This window comes from Pseudonaja textilis, chromosome 2 (assembly GCF_049901715.1).
Source record: "Pseudonaja textilis isolate UNSWEBS1 chromosome 2, rPseTex1.2, whole genome shotgun sequence".
Lineage (NCBI taxonomy): Eukaryota > Metazoa > Chordata > Lepidosauria > Squamata > Elapidae > Pseudonaja > Pseudonaja textilis.
The window spans coordinates 8745268-8765193 of NC_141991.1; the positions used below are offsets into that span (position 1 = coordinate 8745268).

The 19926-nt window shown below is 46.0% G+C and overlaps 1 protein-coding gene across 4 annotated transcripts in view; it reads right to left on the reverse strand.

Moving 5' to 3' along the window:
* The window catches only part of LOC113450697 (major histocompatibility complex class I-related protein 1-like), a 36951-nt gene extending 18065 nt beyond the window's left edge, over positions 1-18886 (reverse strand). For 2 of the 4 annotated variants that reach the window (XM_026721979.2, XM_087928397.1), the window contains exons 1-6: positions 18739-18886; positions 9070-9345; positions 8054-8332; positions 4151-4432; positions 2036-2125; positions 146-178 (exon numbers count right to left, since the gene is read on the reverse strand). In XM_026721979.2, the coding sequence (XP_026577764.1) occupies positions 146-178; positions 2036-2125; positions 4151-4432; positions 8054-8332; positions 9070-9345; positions 18739-18790 (1012 nt within the window). In that variant the 5' untranslated portion in view covers positions 18791-18886. Of the gene's footprint in view, positions 1-145; positions 179-2035; positions 2126-4150; positions 4433-8053; positions 8333-9069; positions 9346-15002; positions 15130-18738 lie in introns of those variants that run through there. The other 2 variants (XM_087928395.1, XM_087928396.1) reach the window with 1 other exon arrangement.
* Positions 18887-19926: the final 1040 nt, after the last annotated feature.

Genomic DNA, 19926 nt, shown 5'->3' on the forward strand with positions numbered 1-19926 from the left:
TTCTCGATCTTCTGCCAGCTTCACGAGTCGCTCGTGGCGTTTGGATTCACAGGAACAACATACACCCTCCTCAACTGATAGTGCCCCCGATCCCTGCTCTGGGTTGGAGCTAACATCTTTTAGAGGGAAGAAAAACCGCACTCACTTGTTGCTGCTTTGTAGCCATCCAAAGATTTATCTGCAAGTGGGAAAAAAAATTAGTGAAAAAAAAAATCCGTCAGAGATCATCCATCACATCTAGAGTACTGCATCCAGTTTTGGTCACCACATTATAAAAAAAGATGTTGAGACTCTAGGAAAAGTACAGAGAAGAGCAACCAAGATGATTACGGGACTGGAGACTAAACTATATTAAGAAGGGTTACAGCAGGAGTCCCCAAACTTAGTAACTTTAAATTGTGGAGTTCAACACTCAGAATTCTGGGAGTTGACGTCCACAAGTCTTAAAGTTGGGAGACCTCTGGGTTACAGGAACTGGACATGGCTAGTCTAGGGAAGAGAAGGACTAGAGGAGATATTATAGCAGTCTTCCAATATTTGAGGGGCTGCCACAGAGAGGAAGGGGTCAAGCTATTTTCTAAAGCACCCAAAGGCCAGAAAAAGAATAATGGATGGAAACTGAACAAGGAGAGATTCAACCTGGAAATAAGGAGAAACTTTCTGAAAGTGAGAACAATCAACCGATGGAACAGAAGTTGCCCTCGGAAGTTGTGGGAGCACCATCAGTTGAGACTTTCAAGAAGAGATTGGACTGGCATTTGTCAGAAATGGTGTAGGGTCTCCCGCTTGGGTGGGGGGTTGGACTAGATGACCTACAAGGTCCCTTCCAACTCTGATGGTCTGTTATCTGTTAGCAATAAACAGACACAGGATCTACAGCAGGGGTGTCAAACTTGCATTGTCACATTGTCACATGACGTATTACAGCCTTTCTCCCCTTCGCTAAACGGGGGTGGGCATGGCCAATGCGTGATGCGGCTGCGAGTTTGACAGTCCTGATCTACAGGGCTACAAACATCTGATTTTCCCCAAGAGCGACCTGCTGCCTCCAAAATGGAGGAGAAATGGGGGAAAGCTCCCAATTTTCCTTGAAATCTCTATCTGCTGCCCTTGGACTAAAGCTGTTGAACAAGACAGAACTGTGCTGCCTCTTCACAACTCAAGAAGAAGACAGGACTGTCAGAACCTCAAAGTCAGTGGAGCTAAGACTGGAGTTCAAAAATGGCTGGGAATAAAAGCTTCCTACTCAAGTAGGAGACCCTATGCCATTTGTCCAGCCCCTTCGGTTGTCAACATTTCAGCAACCCTCCATTCCAACCAATAACTCCAAGACAGACATCTCTCAAAAGTTCCTTTTATTTGGATAGTAAACTGGCACATGTGTGGAATCCCAAATCTGGAAGTTCCGGGCTTCCTTGCAATAAGTAAAAACTACAAATCCATCCCCTATATACCCATCACCACATCACATGGCTCAATCATCATCCGTCCCAAAGGAAGGCTTCCTTTTCACGATGCGCAACACTACATGACCTTGAATCGGCAAAAGAATTTTATTTTGTCTAACTAAACAGATAACAAATAATCAGAGTTGGAAGGGACCTTATAAGTCATCTAGTCCAACCCCCTGCCCAAGAGGAAAACCCTACACCATTTCTGACAAATGGCAGTCCAATCTCTTCTTGAAAGTCTCAACGGATGGCGCTCCCCCACAACTTCCCAGGGCAACTTCTGTTCCATTGGTTGATTGTTCTCACTGTCAGAAAGTTTCTCCTGATTTCCAGGTTAAATCTAGATATACTCCAGGTTAAACTAGATATACTCCAATGAATTCCCCTCCCCTCCCACTTTCCCAGGCTCAATTGTGGCAGCGTGGGAGCATCGGATCTCAATATGACTCCCAAAGCTGACATCAGTGCTCCAGTGTTGCAGCACCCACAATTTCTGAAGGAAGCCCAGAAAAAGGCCCCCAAAGAGAGAGATTTGAGAGGAATTCCCCATCTTCCTTCGATCACCCTCAAAAAAAGATACTTACTGAAGAATACCAGGATCCCAGCAAACACACTCGCCAGGACAAGAGCAGCCACAACGCAGCCGATGAGGATCCCCAGGTTGGATTTTGGTTCTGAATTGGGAGAAAGAGCAGATCATTGAAGGAGAACCCCAAACAATCCTCCCAATTAAAGGAGAGACTTAATGCAGCCCTAGGGCTGGAAGCCCCCCAAATTAATAAGTCTAAGGGCCACATCTTCATGTCCCTCTAACTATAGCATGAAGACCCCTTGCTAATCATTGTTAAAAGACATGTCCTCATGACACTGCCTTCTTCTCACACCAGCCCATCCTGAAGGCAGCTGATATTCCTCTTTAGTTGTTTAGCTCAAAAACAGCAGTTGGCAATCGTATGACTCTTAGCACTTTATAGAAACAAGAAGTTCAACAACACAAGCATGCCCCTTCCCTAAGGTATAAAGGAGGTACAAAGGGACAGGAACCTTTGCAGGAAGCAACGTTGTTCACTCTGGTCGGTTTGGAACCTGAAAGCTCCATGGTGAATTTGTGCTCCGTTTGGTTTTGGAAAGACTAATTGGGAAAGACTAATTAGTCATTGGCAGCACTTCAAGAAAGATAATTCTTCTGAAGGACTTTGGCAAACTTCCACGGGACTATTTATAATTGGTTGAGACTCATTCTGGGCTGTGAATGACAATAATTCACAGCCGTTGAACTAAAATAAAAGGGTTTTGGATTGAACATGTGTTTGTTAGTGTCTCAGGAAGCCTTGGTCAGAACACTGTCACAGCTGAAAATGGGCCCTCCCCCGGACCCTCCCCCTGGACTCCAGTTTCACTCGCAGAGGCACCGCAGACCGGGCCGTTGCTATTACCAGGGCAGCCCCATCGGCCAGATCTAAACACTCCCCCCAGCCTGCGGGCCTTAATTTGACACCCCTTTTTTTACTAGGAACCTTTTCCAATTGCTCCAAATCCGCATTAATGGCTGTTGCCAGAACTGGAGGTTCTCCTTGAGGCAAGTTCTGATCATGGTACCGGTAGAACACAGGAGAAAAATTCCCATCCTTTGGAACTTACAATTTATTTGGAGTAGCCTAAAACTGATCCTTTGAAGGTATTTGATGCTCTTATTCAGTCTCCTCCCTGTCAGCCCCGGATCCATCTTTGGACAGATTTCAGGACTTGGGGGATGGGCAAGCTGTGGGAATGGGAGAGTAGCGAAGGGAGTATATAGCCATAACAACATTCTTTTACCGGAGATCAAGGACGAGTTGCTGGCACCTGGAAGGGAGTGACCAAAGGCAGCCGAGACAGGAGATGGATTGGCCCACGTGAAGTGGAGGCCACTTAAATGGGGCAGGGTGTGAGTTTTAGTGTGGCGTAGGGAAGCACAGGATCTCAGATTCGGGTGTCAACTCATAAAATGATTCTATGGTCTTTTTAGAGTTGCCAACAGAAAGGGAGGTGGGAGCAGTGCAGCAGCTTGCAAAACGGAAACTGCATTCCGTAAATGTTTTCAAAGATAGTAACGAGGTGACTGAAATTTCTGCTGCAAAATTCTAACTGGAGAGCATGATTGATGACTCTTGGCTATGGATGTGTCCCATTGGAGAATATGAATTGCGATACACCCAGGGGGTGGGGGGAAAACCAGGGTCAAGGGTGACAATGGATTATGTGTCTCAGAGTTGGCTACACCGACGCAGTGCCGGTATGTTAACTCTCAATAAATCCTTTTGAAGTTTTGGAAGTTGGGCTAGAGACTCATGATTTAAATGGGGGTAACTGCCGGAATCCTGACATCAGGTTTTCCCTTCAATGTGCCAACATGACTTCTCTAATAAATTCTTACTGTGATGGACTTTGTCTCGGGAGTTCTGAATGGTATGGAGAGTTTCCTTGGAACACTGACACTCTCTTTGTAGTCCCCTTTTCCTGGGCCACCCCTTCCCCCCTAATTTCCGGTGAATCTCTTATCTGGCGATCATCCGCTGGATAAGTACCACTCCTGCAACCATCCTGAGCATCCTGGTCATTTGGTGCCGCCTCCCAGGATGTCCCCAGCCAGTTGCTGTTGACCCTGGGGCTCCAATCAAGCCCCAGGATGCCTGCAAATGAACGACTCAACCTCTTACCTTTCAGGGCCATATCCAGAGGCTCCTGCAGGCTGTCGTGCTCCACGTGGCACCGATAGCGGCCCCTCTCTTTGGGGTCGATCTGGATGCTGAGCCAGTAGTGGTAGGTCCCATCCGCGTTGGGGACCAGAGACCCATGGAAGGTCTCCTCCAGCCAGACCTCCCCGTCCCTCCTCCAGGAGGCATCGATCTCCCTGGGGTAGAAGCCATCCAGGCGGCAGATGTGCGTCTCCATCCCATCCTCCACCTCTGTCCTTCTGGTCATTGTCACCACTGGGGGCTCTGCAGAAAAGACGCACACACACACCAGCATTAACACTGGATTTCCACACCAGCTGACAGAATAGCTGTGTCTTTTTCCAGGACTGCCTGGAACATGTGCACCGGGAGAGGGTATTCAGCAGGTTCGGACCAGTTCTGGAGAGCGACAGTGAAAATTTTGAGCAGTTTGGAATTCCACCTCTGACTGGCCCCTCCCCCACCTATTCTCTGCCTCCCGAGTCCCAGCTGATGGGCTGGGTAACAGGTGACAGATCATCAGAGTCGGAAGGGACCTTGTAGGTCATCTACTCCAACCCCGCGCCCAAGCGGGAGACCCTACACCATTTCTGACAGATGGCAGTCCAATATCTCCTTGAAAGTCTCAAGTGATGAAGCTCCCACAACTTCTGAGGGCAACTTCTGTTCCATCGGTTGATTGTCCTCACTGTCAGAAAGTTTCTCCTTATTTCCAGGTTGAATCTCTCCTTGTTCAGTTTCCATCCATTATTCCTTGTCTGGCCTACAGGCGCTTTAGAAAATAGCTTGACTCCTTCCTCCCTGTGGCAGCCCCTCAAATACTGGAAGACTGCTACCATGTCTCCCCAGGTCCTTCTCTTCCCTAGACTAGCCAGGCCCAGTTCCTGCAACCGTTCGTTCTATGTTTTAGCCTCCAGACCCCGAATCATCCTGGTTGCTCTTCTCTGTACTTTTTCTAGAATCTCAACATCTTTTTTTATAATGTGGTGAACAAAACTGGATGCAATACTCTAGGTGTGGTCTTCTTTTGTTGCCCTGCACAGGAGAACAGAGCTGGAAAGCAGATTAGTGGGGTAGGGAGGGAATGGGAATTTTGCAGACAACTTCCCCCAGAGTGGGGTGGGAATGGGGATTTTACGGTATCCTTCCTCTGCCACACCCACCAAGCCCACAGAACTGGTAGGAACGTTTTTTGAATCTCACCACTGATGTACAATTTTAGCAAAGAAAAAAAAAACCTGAGCTGTTTGAAATGACTGGAGACTAAAACATATGAAGAACGGTTAGAGGAACTGGGCATGGCTAGTCTAGTGAAGGACCAGGGGAGACATGCTAGCAGTGTTCCAATATCTGCCACAGAGAGGAGGAAGGGGTCAAGCTATTTTCTAAAGCGCCCAAAGGCCAGACAAGGAATAATGGATGGAAACTGAACAAGGAGAGAAATTCAACCTGGAAATAAGGAGAAACTTTCTGACAGTGAGGACAATCAACCGATGGAACAGAAGTTGTCCTTGGAAGTTGTGGGAGCTTCATCACTTGAGACTTTCAAGAAGAGATTGGACTCCCATCTGTTAGAAATGGTGTAGGGTCTCCCGCTTGGGCAGGGGGTTGGACTAGATGACTCAAAAGGTCCCTTCCAACTCTGATGATTTATTATCTGTTTAACAGGTCAAATATTTGCCACACCACCTCTAAAAGGCACCTCCTCACCTTTGGAACGTAAAGGCTACACGGTGCCACTGCTATCTTATGATTTAGGAGCAGGGGTTTAACACTGATTATAAGACCTTCGTAAAAACTGCCTAGAAGAGGATTTTTGTGAAGAGGTTGGGGAGAGATTGGGAAAGGAAGGAGATGGCAAGTGGGCAACTTAGCTGATTTTCTTTCTAACTAGGTCTGCAACGCAAAGGTGCATTTTCCCAAGAGACAACTGGACTTTCTTATTTTTCTTTCCAGACGTTTCACTTCTCATCCAAGAAGCTTCTTCAGCTCTGATTGGATATTGAGGGACGGAAGGATTTGGGTTCCACACCCACTTGCACTACTCAGGTGACTCTGAGGACACTGATAAACCTCCAAGTGGCCTTAGCGACTCTCTAAAATAAAGCAAATGACCAGCTGTCTGCAAGGAGCACCAATCCTTCCATTCCCCATCATCCAGTCAGCGTGGAAGAAGCTTCTTGGATGAGAAGTGTTTTTTCTTCTTTTCAAAGAAAAAAGAAAAAAAATGTCCTGTTGCTTCTTGGAAACAATATATATTATATTAGACCTGCAACTAATATTAAGCAACATTTCATTGATTATTTCTTTAAAAAAATAGAACTGAAAAGATGCACACCAGAAGTGCAGAACGGGGACTATAAAGGGAGTGCCAGCCATCCCAGGTAGACCCAAAATGAAAAAAACCAGATGAGCTACTATTTTTACGGTAAATGTCAACTCATAAAATATTTCTCTGGTCTTTTTTAGAGTTGCCAACAGAAAGGGAGGAGGGAATAGTGTAGCAGCTGAAAAACTGAAACTGCATTCCATAAATGTTTTCATAGATAGTTTCCAGGCAACCAAAGTTTCTGCCTCGCAAAATTCTAATTGGAGAGTATGCTTGATGACACTTGGCTATGGAGGTGTCCCATTGGAGAATATGAATTATGACATACCCAGGGTCAAGGGTGACAATGAATGATGTGTCCCAGAGTTGGCTACACCGGCATGCCTTTTCCTAATAAATCTTCTCTGAATTTCTTTGAAATTCAGGCTAGAGACTCATGATTTAAATGGGGGTCACTACCGGAGCCCTAACAGTAAGTCTACTTTAAGAGTATCTTGCATGTCTGAAAATACTAATCTTTGCATGCACCTTTGGTACGCACCTTACTAAGACCTGGTGTAACTTTTTAAACAAGGGGCCTACAAGCTTTATCATGCTTAGGGCAGTGATCCCCAACTTTCTGGCGTAGGGGCCCAGTGGGATGAGGAGAGGGAATAGGTCTGTGGGAGTGGCAGGCACCTGCATGAACATGCGTACCTCCGTTTGCTGGCTCAGTGGATGTGCACGCCCACCGCTGGTGCCAAATGGCGCTTCACAGGTGAGCACGAGCACTTAGCCGCCTGCGCAGATGGAGCTTCACTCACGAGGCCGAGCACTCGCTGCTCACACAAGTGGAGCGGTGTGTCACATGCTTGCCCGCCACTCTCACAGCCTGGTTCCAAACGTCCCGAGCTCGGTAGTCCAGGACTCCTGGCTTATGGCAACGTTTCTCAAACTTGGCCACTTGAGAGTCAGGTAGACTTCAACTCCCAGAATTCCCCAACCAACATTGCTGGTTGGGGAATTCTGGCAGGGATGGGATGCTACCGGTTCGGACCGGTTAAAGTTACAGCGAGTTCGCCGAACCAGTATTTCAAACGACTGGCTGGCCCCGCTCACCTCTCCCCTCCCCGGAGTCTCCACAAGGCCCATTTTCAATGAAGGTAAGTGCAGGGTCTGCTTGGAGGCTCTGGGAGGGGGGAAAAAGGGCCCTTCTAGAAGTCTGGAAACGGGCCTTTTTCTGGCTTCTGGAGGGCCTCCAGAGGCCAGGGGAGGCTGTTTTCGCCCTCCCAGAGGCCCGGGGGAGGCCTCTGGACCCTTGGGAGGGTGAAAATGGCCTCCCCCGGGCTTTGGAGGCCCACTGGAAGCCAGATATAGGAAGTTCTGGTACGCCCCTTCCACCCAGCAACCGGGCAGCGAACTGGTTGCTGAGATTTTTGAATCCCCCCTCTGAATTCTGGGAGTTGAAGTCCACACATCTTCAGATTTGCCATGGTTACGAAACAATAGCTTAGGACCTCACCTCATGCAATATAAATCCAGCACAGTTATTTCTCCTCCCCCTTCAGGGCACGCACCTGTCCACGGCAGCATCTCTTTCCTCCTATAGGAGAGGTACTTCTTCAACCACTCAATGCATTCCTCCTCCAGGTACAATTTATTTCTCTGGGACCACCGCAAATTAGCATCCCAATTCATCTTGGTGATCTGGGCCTGCGGGTCGGGAGCCACCCAGCTCAGGGTGTCTTTATTGAAGATGAGGAAGCTCCTCCCGTCGTAGCCGTATTGCGAATAACCTCTTATGCTTCTGTTTCCTCTGAGCTCGCAGCCATAAGCGGTCTGCCATATGTGAAACCCTGAGGAGAAAAAAAAAATCACAAAAGGAGTAAGGAAGGGCCTGAGTGGCCCCCTCCACAGAAACTCCCACCAAAGAGGCTCACTTTCCTTTCATCCCACCAAAGGACCACAACTCCAGGGAGTAAACTATTCCATTGCTTAATAGTTACTGACATTTCAAGGCTTCCCATCCCCTGAGATCAGATGGTCTTCTCTAAATCTTCCACAGGCTGGATCGTGTCCTATCTTCAGGCATCCTAGGGAGTAAATCTACATCTTCTTAATTTTATTTATTTACTACTCTGAAGTCAATCAATCAGAATCGAGCTGGAAAGAACTTTGGAACGTCTTCTAGTCCGACAACCTCTTCAAGCAGGAGAACCTATAATACCATTTCAGACAAGTGGCTGTCCAGTCTCTTCTTAAAAAACCACCAAGTGGCTGGAGAATTCTGGGAGTTGAAGTCCACGAGTCTTAAAGTTGCCAGGTTTGGGGACCCCTGCTCTAGAGGCCTGCCTTGCCTTGACCGCTTGAGTCATGACACCCGTGGACCTCAATTCCCAGAATTTCTGAGCCGCCCAGAATTCTGGGAGTTGAAGTCTACAGGTGGGAAAGAGCCCACAGTTGTCCACCTGTCTAATTCAATGGGTTGAAAGAAAAAAAACAAACAAACCCAAATACAGGTCTTACAGACCCATTAGTTCTTCTTACACAAGTTATCCACCACTACCAGGTGCCCGATTCTGCCTTTGCTCACCTCTATACTGCTTGTAGCGGTGTTGGACATTCCTTAGGTCTTCTTGTAACACTTGCTCGGTGGCCCTCAAGATGTTGCTTCCATCCTTCCAATAGTCGGGATCATCCTTTTCCACCTCCTTCATCCAGGACACCTTTGGTATTTTCTCCTTCTTCTGGCTGTCATAGTAAGTGATGAGCTGGCCATCCAGATAGCCCATCATGAAGAACTGGGGCAGCCCCTCACTGGGCTCGGATACCACCACGTACTGATACTGCAGAGAGTGCTGGGAAGAGCCTAATAAGGAAGAAGAGGGAGATGAGAAACAGGGGATTCTTAAATTCTGGACATCCTGTCAGGCCTGCCCCACAGGCGGGCTCCCTCAGGAAAACAAAGACTCTGGAATCCACCGGATTGAATCACAAGAACTTTTACTGAAAGAAACTGGTTGCAAATCAAGTCAGGCGGATTCTGAAGTTCCCACAGAAAACAAAAGCAATTCTTTCAGTCCCCCACTGAGAAGTCCACTGGTAGCCAATGTGATGCCGAGAAGGTCAGCCATATTTTACTTAGAAGCTTCCATGCTGCCACATCTTAGTGCCTGGGAATTTGTGAGGGGGGATTTCACAGACGGGGGAAGTTTAGACACAGCAACATTCTTTCCATAAAGTCAAGGACAAGTTACCCTGCACCTGGGAAGGAGTGGCTGGAGGAATGTCTCCAGTTGGGACGATGAGTGATTGGTCCATGTGATGGACTGGTGGGCACAGGGGTTGGGGGGGAAACCCAGAACTCTCAGATTTGGGTTTCCTCAGATGTGTCATTATGACTTCTTTAATAAATTCTTACTTGGATGAACTTTGTTTCTGAGTGCTGAATGAAATGGGAAGTTTCATTGGAACGCTGACAGAGAAGATGTTTTGAGAATGCTGAGGTGCCAGGCAGATAATGGTTCACACTCAGGGTGTGACAGCCTTGGAACCTGGCAAAAACAGCTGGGAAGGAGTCTGTCCCGTCTCCAAAGACTATTCCCTTCTGTAATTCCCAGGAGCACAGCAGCAGTGGAAAAATCCCAAGCATACTGTTAGGAATATAAGTCACCTAACAGTTGGGTTGGAAAATATATAAACCAGAATAAACATTTTAATACTGTCTCTTTAAGAGAATGCTAAAATTGTAATTGGGTGTGGTTCCTCAAACAGCCATAAGATGGAGTCAGAAACCTGGGTTGTTTAGTCCTGTTCTGTTGTTGCTGAGAGTGTTGCCGTTCCTGCATTTCCCTTATGACTGTTACTGATCATCGTTATTCTTGGATTTGATATAAGTTTGTTACTGAACTGTTTATGATACTGGACTTTGTTATTGGATTATCCCTGGACTGAATAACCGTGTATGACTTGGACTGTGTTTGGACTTTGCTTAACCGTTTACTGGAAGTAAAACCTACATTTTACTATACAGTGTAGCTGTGTCCTGTGTGTGTGTTATTCAACATTACTCTCACTACGTCTCCCTGTGTGCACTCATTCTCCTAACGGGGAATTACCTCAACACATACCCACCCTCACAGCACAATGGCAAGACACCAGAATACAATGGTGGACTTGACACATTTCTCCAATCTTCACAAAGTGCCCCTCAAATTAGAAGGCCACCATCTTTGTGCTTGAAATGCTTTACGATTCTGTCTCAAAATCTGGGAAATGCAGATTTTGGCTGATGGTCAGATCAAGCTAAGCCGACTCTAGTCAGTGAGAGGTCCTTGGTGTTCTCTGAGCTTGGTGGTTTTCATACAGATGTTTCATTAAACAAACTAGGTAACAACACAGGTGGGAAGAGGACAACTCACTGCAGCCAGGTGGGTGTAACTGGGTGGATGTGGCCATCAGGTGTGTATGGCTGGGTGGGCGTGGCCAGGTCGATGTGGAGGATTAGTGCAGCTGGCGCAGGATGGCTGACTCGGCGTGGCCAGGTGGATGCAACCACGTTGGTGTGGCTGGTTGGGGGATGCCAGGTGGGCAGGGCCAGTTGGGCACAGAACAAGAAGAAAAATGGAACATTTCTGCAATTGGAGAGGTGGATACATCCATCCAGCCCTCCCGTCCCTTTCAAACTTTGCAGGGAAACTTCTCCTCAGAAGGAAGGAAGGAAGGAAGGAAGGAAGGAAGAAGGGAGGGAGGGAGGGAGGAAAGGGAAGGGAAAGAAAGGAAAGGAAAGGAAAAGAAAAGAAAAGAAAAGAAAAGAAAAGAAAAGAAAAGAAAAGAAAAGAAAAGAAAAGAAAAGAAAAGTGTTTCTACAAATTTTCCTACAAAATATTTTGTATACACAACACCTGTCATGTGGTTAGTTTGGATGCTTGGCAACCAATTTGCATTTACAACCGGTTGCAACATCCCACAATCATGAACTGCAATACAATCCTTGGTTTAATGACCGTCTGAAGTTACATGGGCACTGAAAAAAAGTCATTTATGACCAGTCCTCACGCTTACGATGGTTGCAGCATTCCTACAGTCATACGGCCAAAATGCTTGCAGTATCCTGGGGTCATAGGATCACCATTTGAGATTTTCCAACCAGATTCTGGCAAGCTAAGTCAGTTGAGGGGTAGAGGGGAAGCTGGATTTCCTTAGCGACCTCATGATCCGCTTAATAACTGTGGCAGGAAAGATCGTAAAGTAGGCCAATACTCACTTAACAACAGTCTTGCTTAGCAATGGGAATTTTGGTCTCAACTGTGGTCGTACAGCGAGGACTACCTGTTATGCCCGTTACTTCTTGTCCTGCCCTCAGGATGCTTTGAAGAAGATTAGAGATTAGAATAACAGAGTTGGAAGGGACCTTGGGGGTCATCTAGTCCAGCCTCCTGCTCAAGCAGGAGACCCTACAGGATTTCTAACAAGTGGCTGTCCACTTTCTCCTTGAAAGCTTCCAGTGATAAAGCACCCACAACTTCTGAAGGCAAGCTATTGTTGGTTAATAGTTCTCAGAAAATTTCTCTTTATTTTTATATTAAATTTCTCCTTGTTCAGTTTCCATCCATTATTCCTTGTCTGGCCTTTGGGTGCTTTAGAAAATAGCTTGACCCCTTCCTCCTCTCTGTGGCAGCCCCTCAAATATGGAAAGACTGTTATCATATCTCCCCTGGACCTTCTCTTCACTAGACTAGCCAGGCCCAGTTCCTGCAACCGTTCTTCATACGTTTTAGTCTCCAATCCCCTAATCATCCTGGTTGCTCTTCTCTGTACTTTTTCTAGAGCCTCAACATCTTTTTATAGTGTGGCGACCACAACTGGATCTAGGTGTGGCCTTACTAAGGCTTTATAGAGAGATACTGCTGGGAGAAAAATCCAGTCCCAGTTTCAAGATGGGAATAAAATGGAGGCTGGTTGGAAAGAAAGATTCTGTTTATTGATGAAAGGAACCCAAAATAGCTCGTGGTTCTGGGACAGCTGACCAAATGGTTGAATGAGTGGATGAATCTCTATAGGTTTCTGTGACTTTGAAGTTTCAACTGCTCTGGGGGTTTGTGTCTTTTCCTTAAATGGTGGTGGGTTAATCTTATTATGTCCTAAAATGTCCTGACCTGTCCTCCTTAATCCCATCATCTTGGAACTGATGGTGTTTTGTTTATGAATAGATTGGCCCAGATTTCTTAAATGGGCGCAAATAATCATTTTTACAGATTTCTTGCATCTGCTGGAGGCTGTTTTACTATGCAGGAAGCTCCATTTCTCCTTTGGGAAAATATAATATTCTGCCCCTTTTAATATTCCCCAAAATATTTCATTCTCAAGGATGGTGGGTGGGTACTGAGTTTCCACAACAAGAGTCTTCAAACTTGACAGCTTTAAGACTTGTGGACTTCAACTCCCAGAATCCCTGAGCTGACATGTCTGGTGGAGGAATTCTGGGAGTTGAAGCCCACAAGTCTTAAAGCTGTCAAGTTTGAAGGCCCTTGTTCTACAAGGTTGATTCCCCTCTTCTCTGTGACAATCCCTCAGATGTCAGAAAACTGCTACCATGTTAGTCCTGCTCTTCATTAGACTAAACGAAGGGTCTTCAAACTTGGCAAGTTTAAGACTTGTACACTTCAACTCCCAGAATCCCTGAGCTAACAGGACTGAAGGAGGAATTCTGGGAGTTGAAGTCCACTAGTCTTAAAGGTGTCAAGTTTGAAGACCCCTGGACTAGACATACCCAGTTCCCATGATCGCTCATCATAGAGTTTAATCTTGTACAATAGAACAGCTTTATGTGGGAAAAATAAATGCAGTCTTTGTATCTATGTTCTGTACCATATTAAGAAAGCCCCTCAGAATGTCCCTTCTGGGGGAAAGGAGGAGTTGGGCCTTGAGGAAGAGGGTTGGGGAAGGAATTTCTGTGTAGTTTCAGCCCATTTTGCGTTTTCAGAACACAATTCTTAACCGTGACACCGAAACTACAGAAGTTCTCTTTCCCTCCACAAGGTGGCAGCACCAACATGAGTACTGTCAATTCTACGCTCTAAGCCAGGTCAAATGTTTTGAATCCTGTTCCTCTTTCCCCAGAGATGCAAATCTATATTAAAATTCTAGACATGGGAAAAACAAGGATTGCCTTACAAGAAGGAGGGCCAAGCTCAAATTACTATGTCATGGATTCCACCAGGCAGGGGCGTGCATACTGTCCTATGGTTTCCTTTATTTTTATTTTTTATTTTTCTTCTATGTATCCATAACTATGTTTTTACTTATACCTATCATCTTGTAAGCAATTGACAAAAATAAATAAATAAAAAGACACCGGCAGTAACCGCTTCAAAGGAGATCAAAGCAGGACAGAAGGAGTGTCCTGGACTCCCTCTGCAGGGAGATTTCAACCTTCAGGATCTTTTAAAAGAGCGTTTCTCAAATGGCGACTTGTAAGACATGCGGACAAGATCACAAGATACAGCCAAAGGAGAAACATTTGCAAGGGAAAGAAAACACAGCTTGCCTCACATTGAGAGGACATGTGAAAAATAAAGAGAGAGAGAGGCAGAAAGACAGACAGAGAGAAGAGAGGGAGAGAGGGAAAGAGAAAGAAAGAAAAAGAAAGAAAGAAAGAAAGAATTGGTGACTAAATTCACAATACTATTTTCTTCCTAATGATTCAAAATGTTGATTCATCTCAAAACAGCTCATCAATCTAAAAATATCTGCGGTGGAAACCAACCCTTGGTCTTACAGGGTTTCCTTTGAACAGTCATTCATTCTCTCCCCTCATACCTTGTCCATTAGAAGGCAGTTAAATTCTACCGACTTCCTGCTGTTTGATCCTGACCAGCTCCAGGTTGACTCAGCCTTTCCTCCTTCTGAGGTGCGTAAAATGAGGACCCAGATTGGTGGGGACAAATAGGCAAGGACTCTGTAAACCTGCTTAGAGCAGGGATGTCAAACTCTCAGCCCACGGGCCGGGATGCTCACAGTCACACACACACCCCCGACTTAGCAAAGTGGAAAAACGGTTACGCTACATCACCTGACATGACGACGTGAGTTTGACACCCCCTGACTTAAAAAAGCGCTGTAAGTAGTATTTAAGTCTAAGTGCTATTGCTATTTTTTTTTTTTTAACATCAACCCAAAATCATCCCTTTGTGCTCTAGGGCTCTTCTAGTGAACGGAAATATCAGCCACACACACAAAAGAAACCCTTATGGCAATAATATTATTTGATATTTAAGATGCCACGAAACCTTTGGATCTCAGTCACAAACCACAAGGCTCAAATGACCAAAGCTATCACAAGTAATCCTCAGCTTATAGCCACAATTTGACCCCAAGATTTTTTTGTTGCTAAACGAGACATTTAGGAAGTGAGCTCAGCTCCATTTTACGACCTTTCTGGCCACCATGGCTAAGTCAGGGGTGGTATGCTACCGGTTCAGCCCTGTTCTGCCCAGCAGCAGAGACCGAAACTTCCATACTCACCTTTATCTTCTGCTTTTGAAGCGCAGCTGCTTTGTGTGGCGCAGAAGAGTGCCACGCGGCAGCTGCTGAACGCCTCTGCGCCTGTGCAAAGTGAGTGTTTGGGGAAATGCATGCATGCAAAGCACGCCCACCAAGCCACGCCCACCAAACCGCTAGTAAGTTATTGAATCCCACCACTGGGCAAAGTGGATGCTTTCAGTTGTTAATAATGCAGCGTTTAAATAAAACTGGCTTCCCCATTGACTTTACTGGTTAGAACAGGTTATTCTCTGTTATCCAGGTAGAGTTTTGGGGAAGTTGAATCAGTGTAACTGGCCTTCTTTTATTTTCGCTTTGGCTCGAAAGGTTTGCTGCTTATCCAAGTGTTAAGTTTTCGTGAGGTAAATCCAGTGAAACTCTGAGCATGAGGCAACTGATAACCAGTTTTATTTTTGGCCAAAGTAAAACTAAGCAACCTTATCACTCCTACCGTAAACAGTCTGATCGAGAGAAAAGCAGGCACACATGCAAAAAAAAAAAACCTACCCTTTCCTCCTCTTCTTATAATTTTACACACAGCTTGCACAGAATGTCATTGTGTTAGAAACATAATCTCTATCTCTATAACCTCTATAATCATGATTTTCTCAGCGCTGATAACACTGAGGCTTACAGAAGGAAAGGATTATATTTACTGGCATCTAGCCCCGAGCTTTGCTATCTTCACTTTAGATAAAACAGATACAAATTAGATTTAAAAAAACAACAACAAATTAGATAAAAGAGCCAGAATTCACATTTTGCACTTCGCAGTGAGTTACTTAGCTAGGCTACTTGGGCAGTTAAATAATAGATAACAGATAATCAGTATTGGAAGGGACCTTGTAGGTCATTTAGTCCACCCCCCATACCCAACCAAGCAGGAGACCCTACACCATTTCTGACAAATGGCAGTCCAATCTCTTATTGAAGGTCTCAAGCGATGGCGGCTCCCACAACTTCTGAGGGCAACTTCTGTTCCATGGGTTGATTGTTCTCATTGTCAGAAAGTTTCTCCTTATTTCCAGGTTGAATCTCTCCTTGTTCAGTTTCCATCCCTTATTCCTTGTCTGGCCTACAGGTGCTTTAGAAAATAGCTTGACCCCAGGAATGGGATTCAAATTTTTTAACAACTGGTTCTGTGAGCTTGGCTTACTTGGTGGGCATGGCCAACTCAATATCACTCACATCGAGGCACGCATCTCCTCGCCTGGCCTCTCATGACTGTGGGGATGCTGCAACAGTCGTAAGTGTGAAAAATAGTCATAAGTCACTTTTTTCAGTGCCACTGTAACTCTGAATGGTCACTCCACACAAGCAAAGTATCAGCAAAGGAGGGGAAAAAACCTCCAGAGACGTTCCTGAGAAAGGAAGTCTAGTCCTGCCAAGAACGTAATAAGGGTTAACGGAGAGGCAGTTTCTGTAAGCAACACCAGAATGTTTCCTTCCTACCTTCCTTACAGGATTAGGCCAGTAATTTCTTCTAACAACCAGTTCTCCAAACTGCTTAGAATGTTAACAACCGGTTCTAGCAAATAGGTACAGACATGGCATCCCCTCAAATATTGGAAGACTGCTATCATGTCTCCCCTGGTCCTTCTCTTCCCTAGACTAGCCATGCCCAGTTCCTGCAACCGTTCTCCATATGTTTTAGTCTCCAGTCCCCTAATCATCCTGGTTGCTCTTCTCTGCACTTGTTCTAGAGTCACAACATCTTTTTTATAATGTAGTGATCAATCCTGGATGCAATACTCTAGGTGTGGTCTTACTAAGGATTTAAGAGTGGCATTAGTACCTCCCTTGATCTAGATTGTGTCCCTCTGTTAATGCAATTTAGGATTGCATTAGCCTTTTTGGCTGCTGCTGCTGCTGCACATGGCTGGCTCCTATTTAGCTGGTTGTCCACTAAGACTCCAAGATCCCTCTCACAGTTCCTGCTATTGAGCCTTGTGGCTTTATCTTTGCAAGTTGTGCATTATATGGAGCTCAGCTCAGCAGGGAATCCGGAGCTGAGTTGGGTTGCACTCTGTACGTGCTCTAATCCTTTCACAAGTTAACTCCTTCCATCTGAGCTGGGTGGTTGTGTGAGTCCAAATCCTGCGTGTGTTTTGGGATGAACACACTTCAGCTTCCGTAAATGTCCTCCTGGGAGACGAGGCTCCTTAGATGAGTAGGCAGAGAGTCAGGGAACCGTTGGGGAAGTTTGAAATCCTATTTTCTTCCCCTTATTAACTGTAAAAGAAGATCTGGTCTTAATCTTCCTAGGGACTGTCACAAGGGCAACATTAAAAAAATGGGGAAGCAGCTCATGTCTGGAGCCTCTTCCTCTATTGCTTTCCACTTTGGGCATAAATGGATTCCTTCATTCCTCTCTCAAACCTTCCCTGCCCCAAATGCGAATATTATGGTCGTCAAAAGAGCGTCCTTTTCTCTTTCCACTGAAGCAGCTTACTTGGGAAAGCAGTGAAACTGCTTCCAACCCAGAAAGGAAAGCAAAGAAGGCCAGTTGCCATGACTACAGACAACATTTTCACAAGTGGATTGCCCTTGGCCTGATATTAAAGCATTGAAAGACTTGGGGACTTCGACTCCCAGAATTGAAGTCCACAAATCTTAAAAATTCCTACATTTGGAGAGCCTTGAACTAAGATCACCCTGGCTTTCTCAGAAGCTGAGGAAACCACATATCGTCTCTGAAGAAAACCAAGGAAAACCACAGGGAAATGCCCAGGAAATCGCTGGAAGCCAAGGGGAGATTTTATCCTGTACCAGCTCAGGGGACCTTCAAACTTGACAGCTTTAAGACTGGTGGACTTCAACTCCCAGAATTCCTCCACCAGTCATGTTAGCTCAGGAATTCTGGGAGTTGAAGTCCACAAGTTTGAAGACCCCTTGCTGTACCGGGACAGGGTTGACAAAACTGCTTCTTCCATTTCCCTTTTCCCCAGAGAGTCTTGCCTAGTTAAGTACACAACCGGCCCTCATTTGTTGACATAAAGACCAGCTGTTCTACCTTGCCCTGGATCTATAAACAGATTATTATAACAGGTGGTTTCAGATCAGGAGTCAGCCGGATCCGGAATGGGGGAAGAAGATCAACAATCTTACGAGGCGAATAAATGGTTTTATTCCAGAATGCAGCACTGGAGATAATTGAGAGAGAGAGAGAGAGAGACAGGCAGGCAGGCAGACAAACAGAGAGAGAGAGAGAGAGAGACAGAGACGGACACACACACACAGAGACAGACAGACAGACAGAGAAACACTGACAGACAGAGAAACACAGACCGAGAGAGACAAAGAGACACAGAGAGAAATAAGGGTCTTCAAACTTGGCAAGTTTAAGACTTGTGGACTTCCACTCCCAGAATTCCTGAGCTACCATGATCGGAGCAGGAATTCTGGGAGTGGAAGTCCACAAGTCTTAAAGCTGTCAAGTTTGAAGACATACCCCCCCCCCATATAAGAACAGCAGGTTCGAATCCAAGGACGCCAATCCTGAGCGATCCTCCTTTAGGGCAGGCAGATCCAAGGAGAGTTTCTCTAAGGGATCTTCGCCTGCACTCCCCAGGTCGTTCGATAACGAGGACAGGGGTGGGAGGTGGGGAGGGGGCAGAGGGAGGGAGGAGATTTCCTGAATAAATTATGGCCAGCCAAACCAAGGGGTCTGCAAAACAAAAACAAAAAACAAAACCCTCGCGTCCCAGACAGCGCTTACCGGAGCAGCCCAGCAGGTAGAGCAATCCCAGCAACGCCCGCCAAAGCTCCATCGCCAGCCCGCGCGCGGGATCCTCCTCCTGCTCGACTGCAATCCGTCCGAGATATAAGAAGCCTGCACCGAAGTAGCGCCGCCCCCCCGAGCAGTTTTGTTTTTCATCGCTGAACAATCAAGAGATACGAAAGGGAAACGAAAGTTTTAAAAAGGTTTCGTTATCCTAATTGGTATTAACATTCAAGATCGTGAGGTACTAATACCCACTCTATAAAAGCAGGGGTCTCCAGCAATGCTGGCCAGAGAGTTGTGAGAGTTGAAATCCACAAGTCTTAAAGTCGCCAAGTTTGAGGATCCCTGCTCTACCAGAGTCCTTTATTTCTCCTAACAAAAGTTCCAGCCAAGGAGTCTGAGTGGACAACCAGCTAAATAGGAGCCAGCAGTGTGCAGCAGCAGCAGCCAAAAAAGCTAATGCCATCCTAAGTTGCATTAACAGAGGGATACAATCAAGATCAAATTAGGTACTAATACCACTCTATAAAGCCTTAGTAAGACCACACCTAGAGTACTGCATCCAGACAGGATAGCAGCCTTCCAATATTTGAGGGGCTGCCACAGAGAGGAAGGGGGTCAAGCTATTCCAGGTTCCAGCCAAGGAGTCTGAGTGGACAACCAGCTAAATAGGAGACAGCAGTGTGCAGCAGCAGCAGCCAAAAAAGCTAATGCCATCCTAAGTTGCATTAACAGAGGGATACAATCAAGATCAAATTAGGTACTAATACCACTCTATAAAGCCTTAGTAAGACCACACCTAGAGTACTGCATCCAGACAGGATAGCAGCCTTCCAATATTTGAGGGGCTGCCACAGAGAGGAAGGGGTCAAGCTATTCCAGGTTCCAGCCAAGGAGTCTGAGTGGACAACCAGCTAAATAGGAGACAGCAGTGTGCAGCAGCAGCAGCCAAAAAAGCTAATGCCATCCTAAGTTGCATTAACAGAGGGATACAATCAAGATCAAATTAGGTACTAATACCACTCTATAAAGCCTTAGTAAGACCACACCTAGAGTACTGCATCCAGACAGGATAGCAGCCTTCCAATATTTGAGGGGCTGCCACAGAGAGGAAGGGGGTCAAGCTATTCCAGGTTCCAGCCAAGGAGTCTGAGTGGACAACCAGCTAAATAGGAGCCAGCC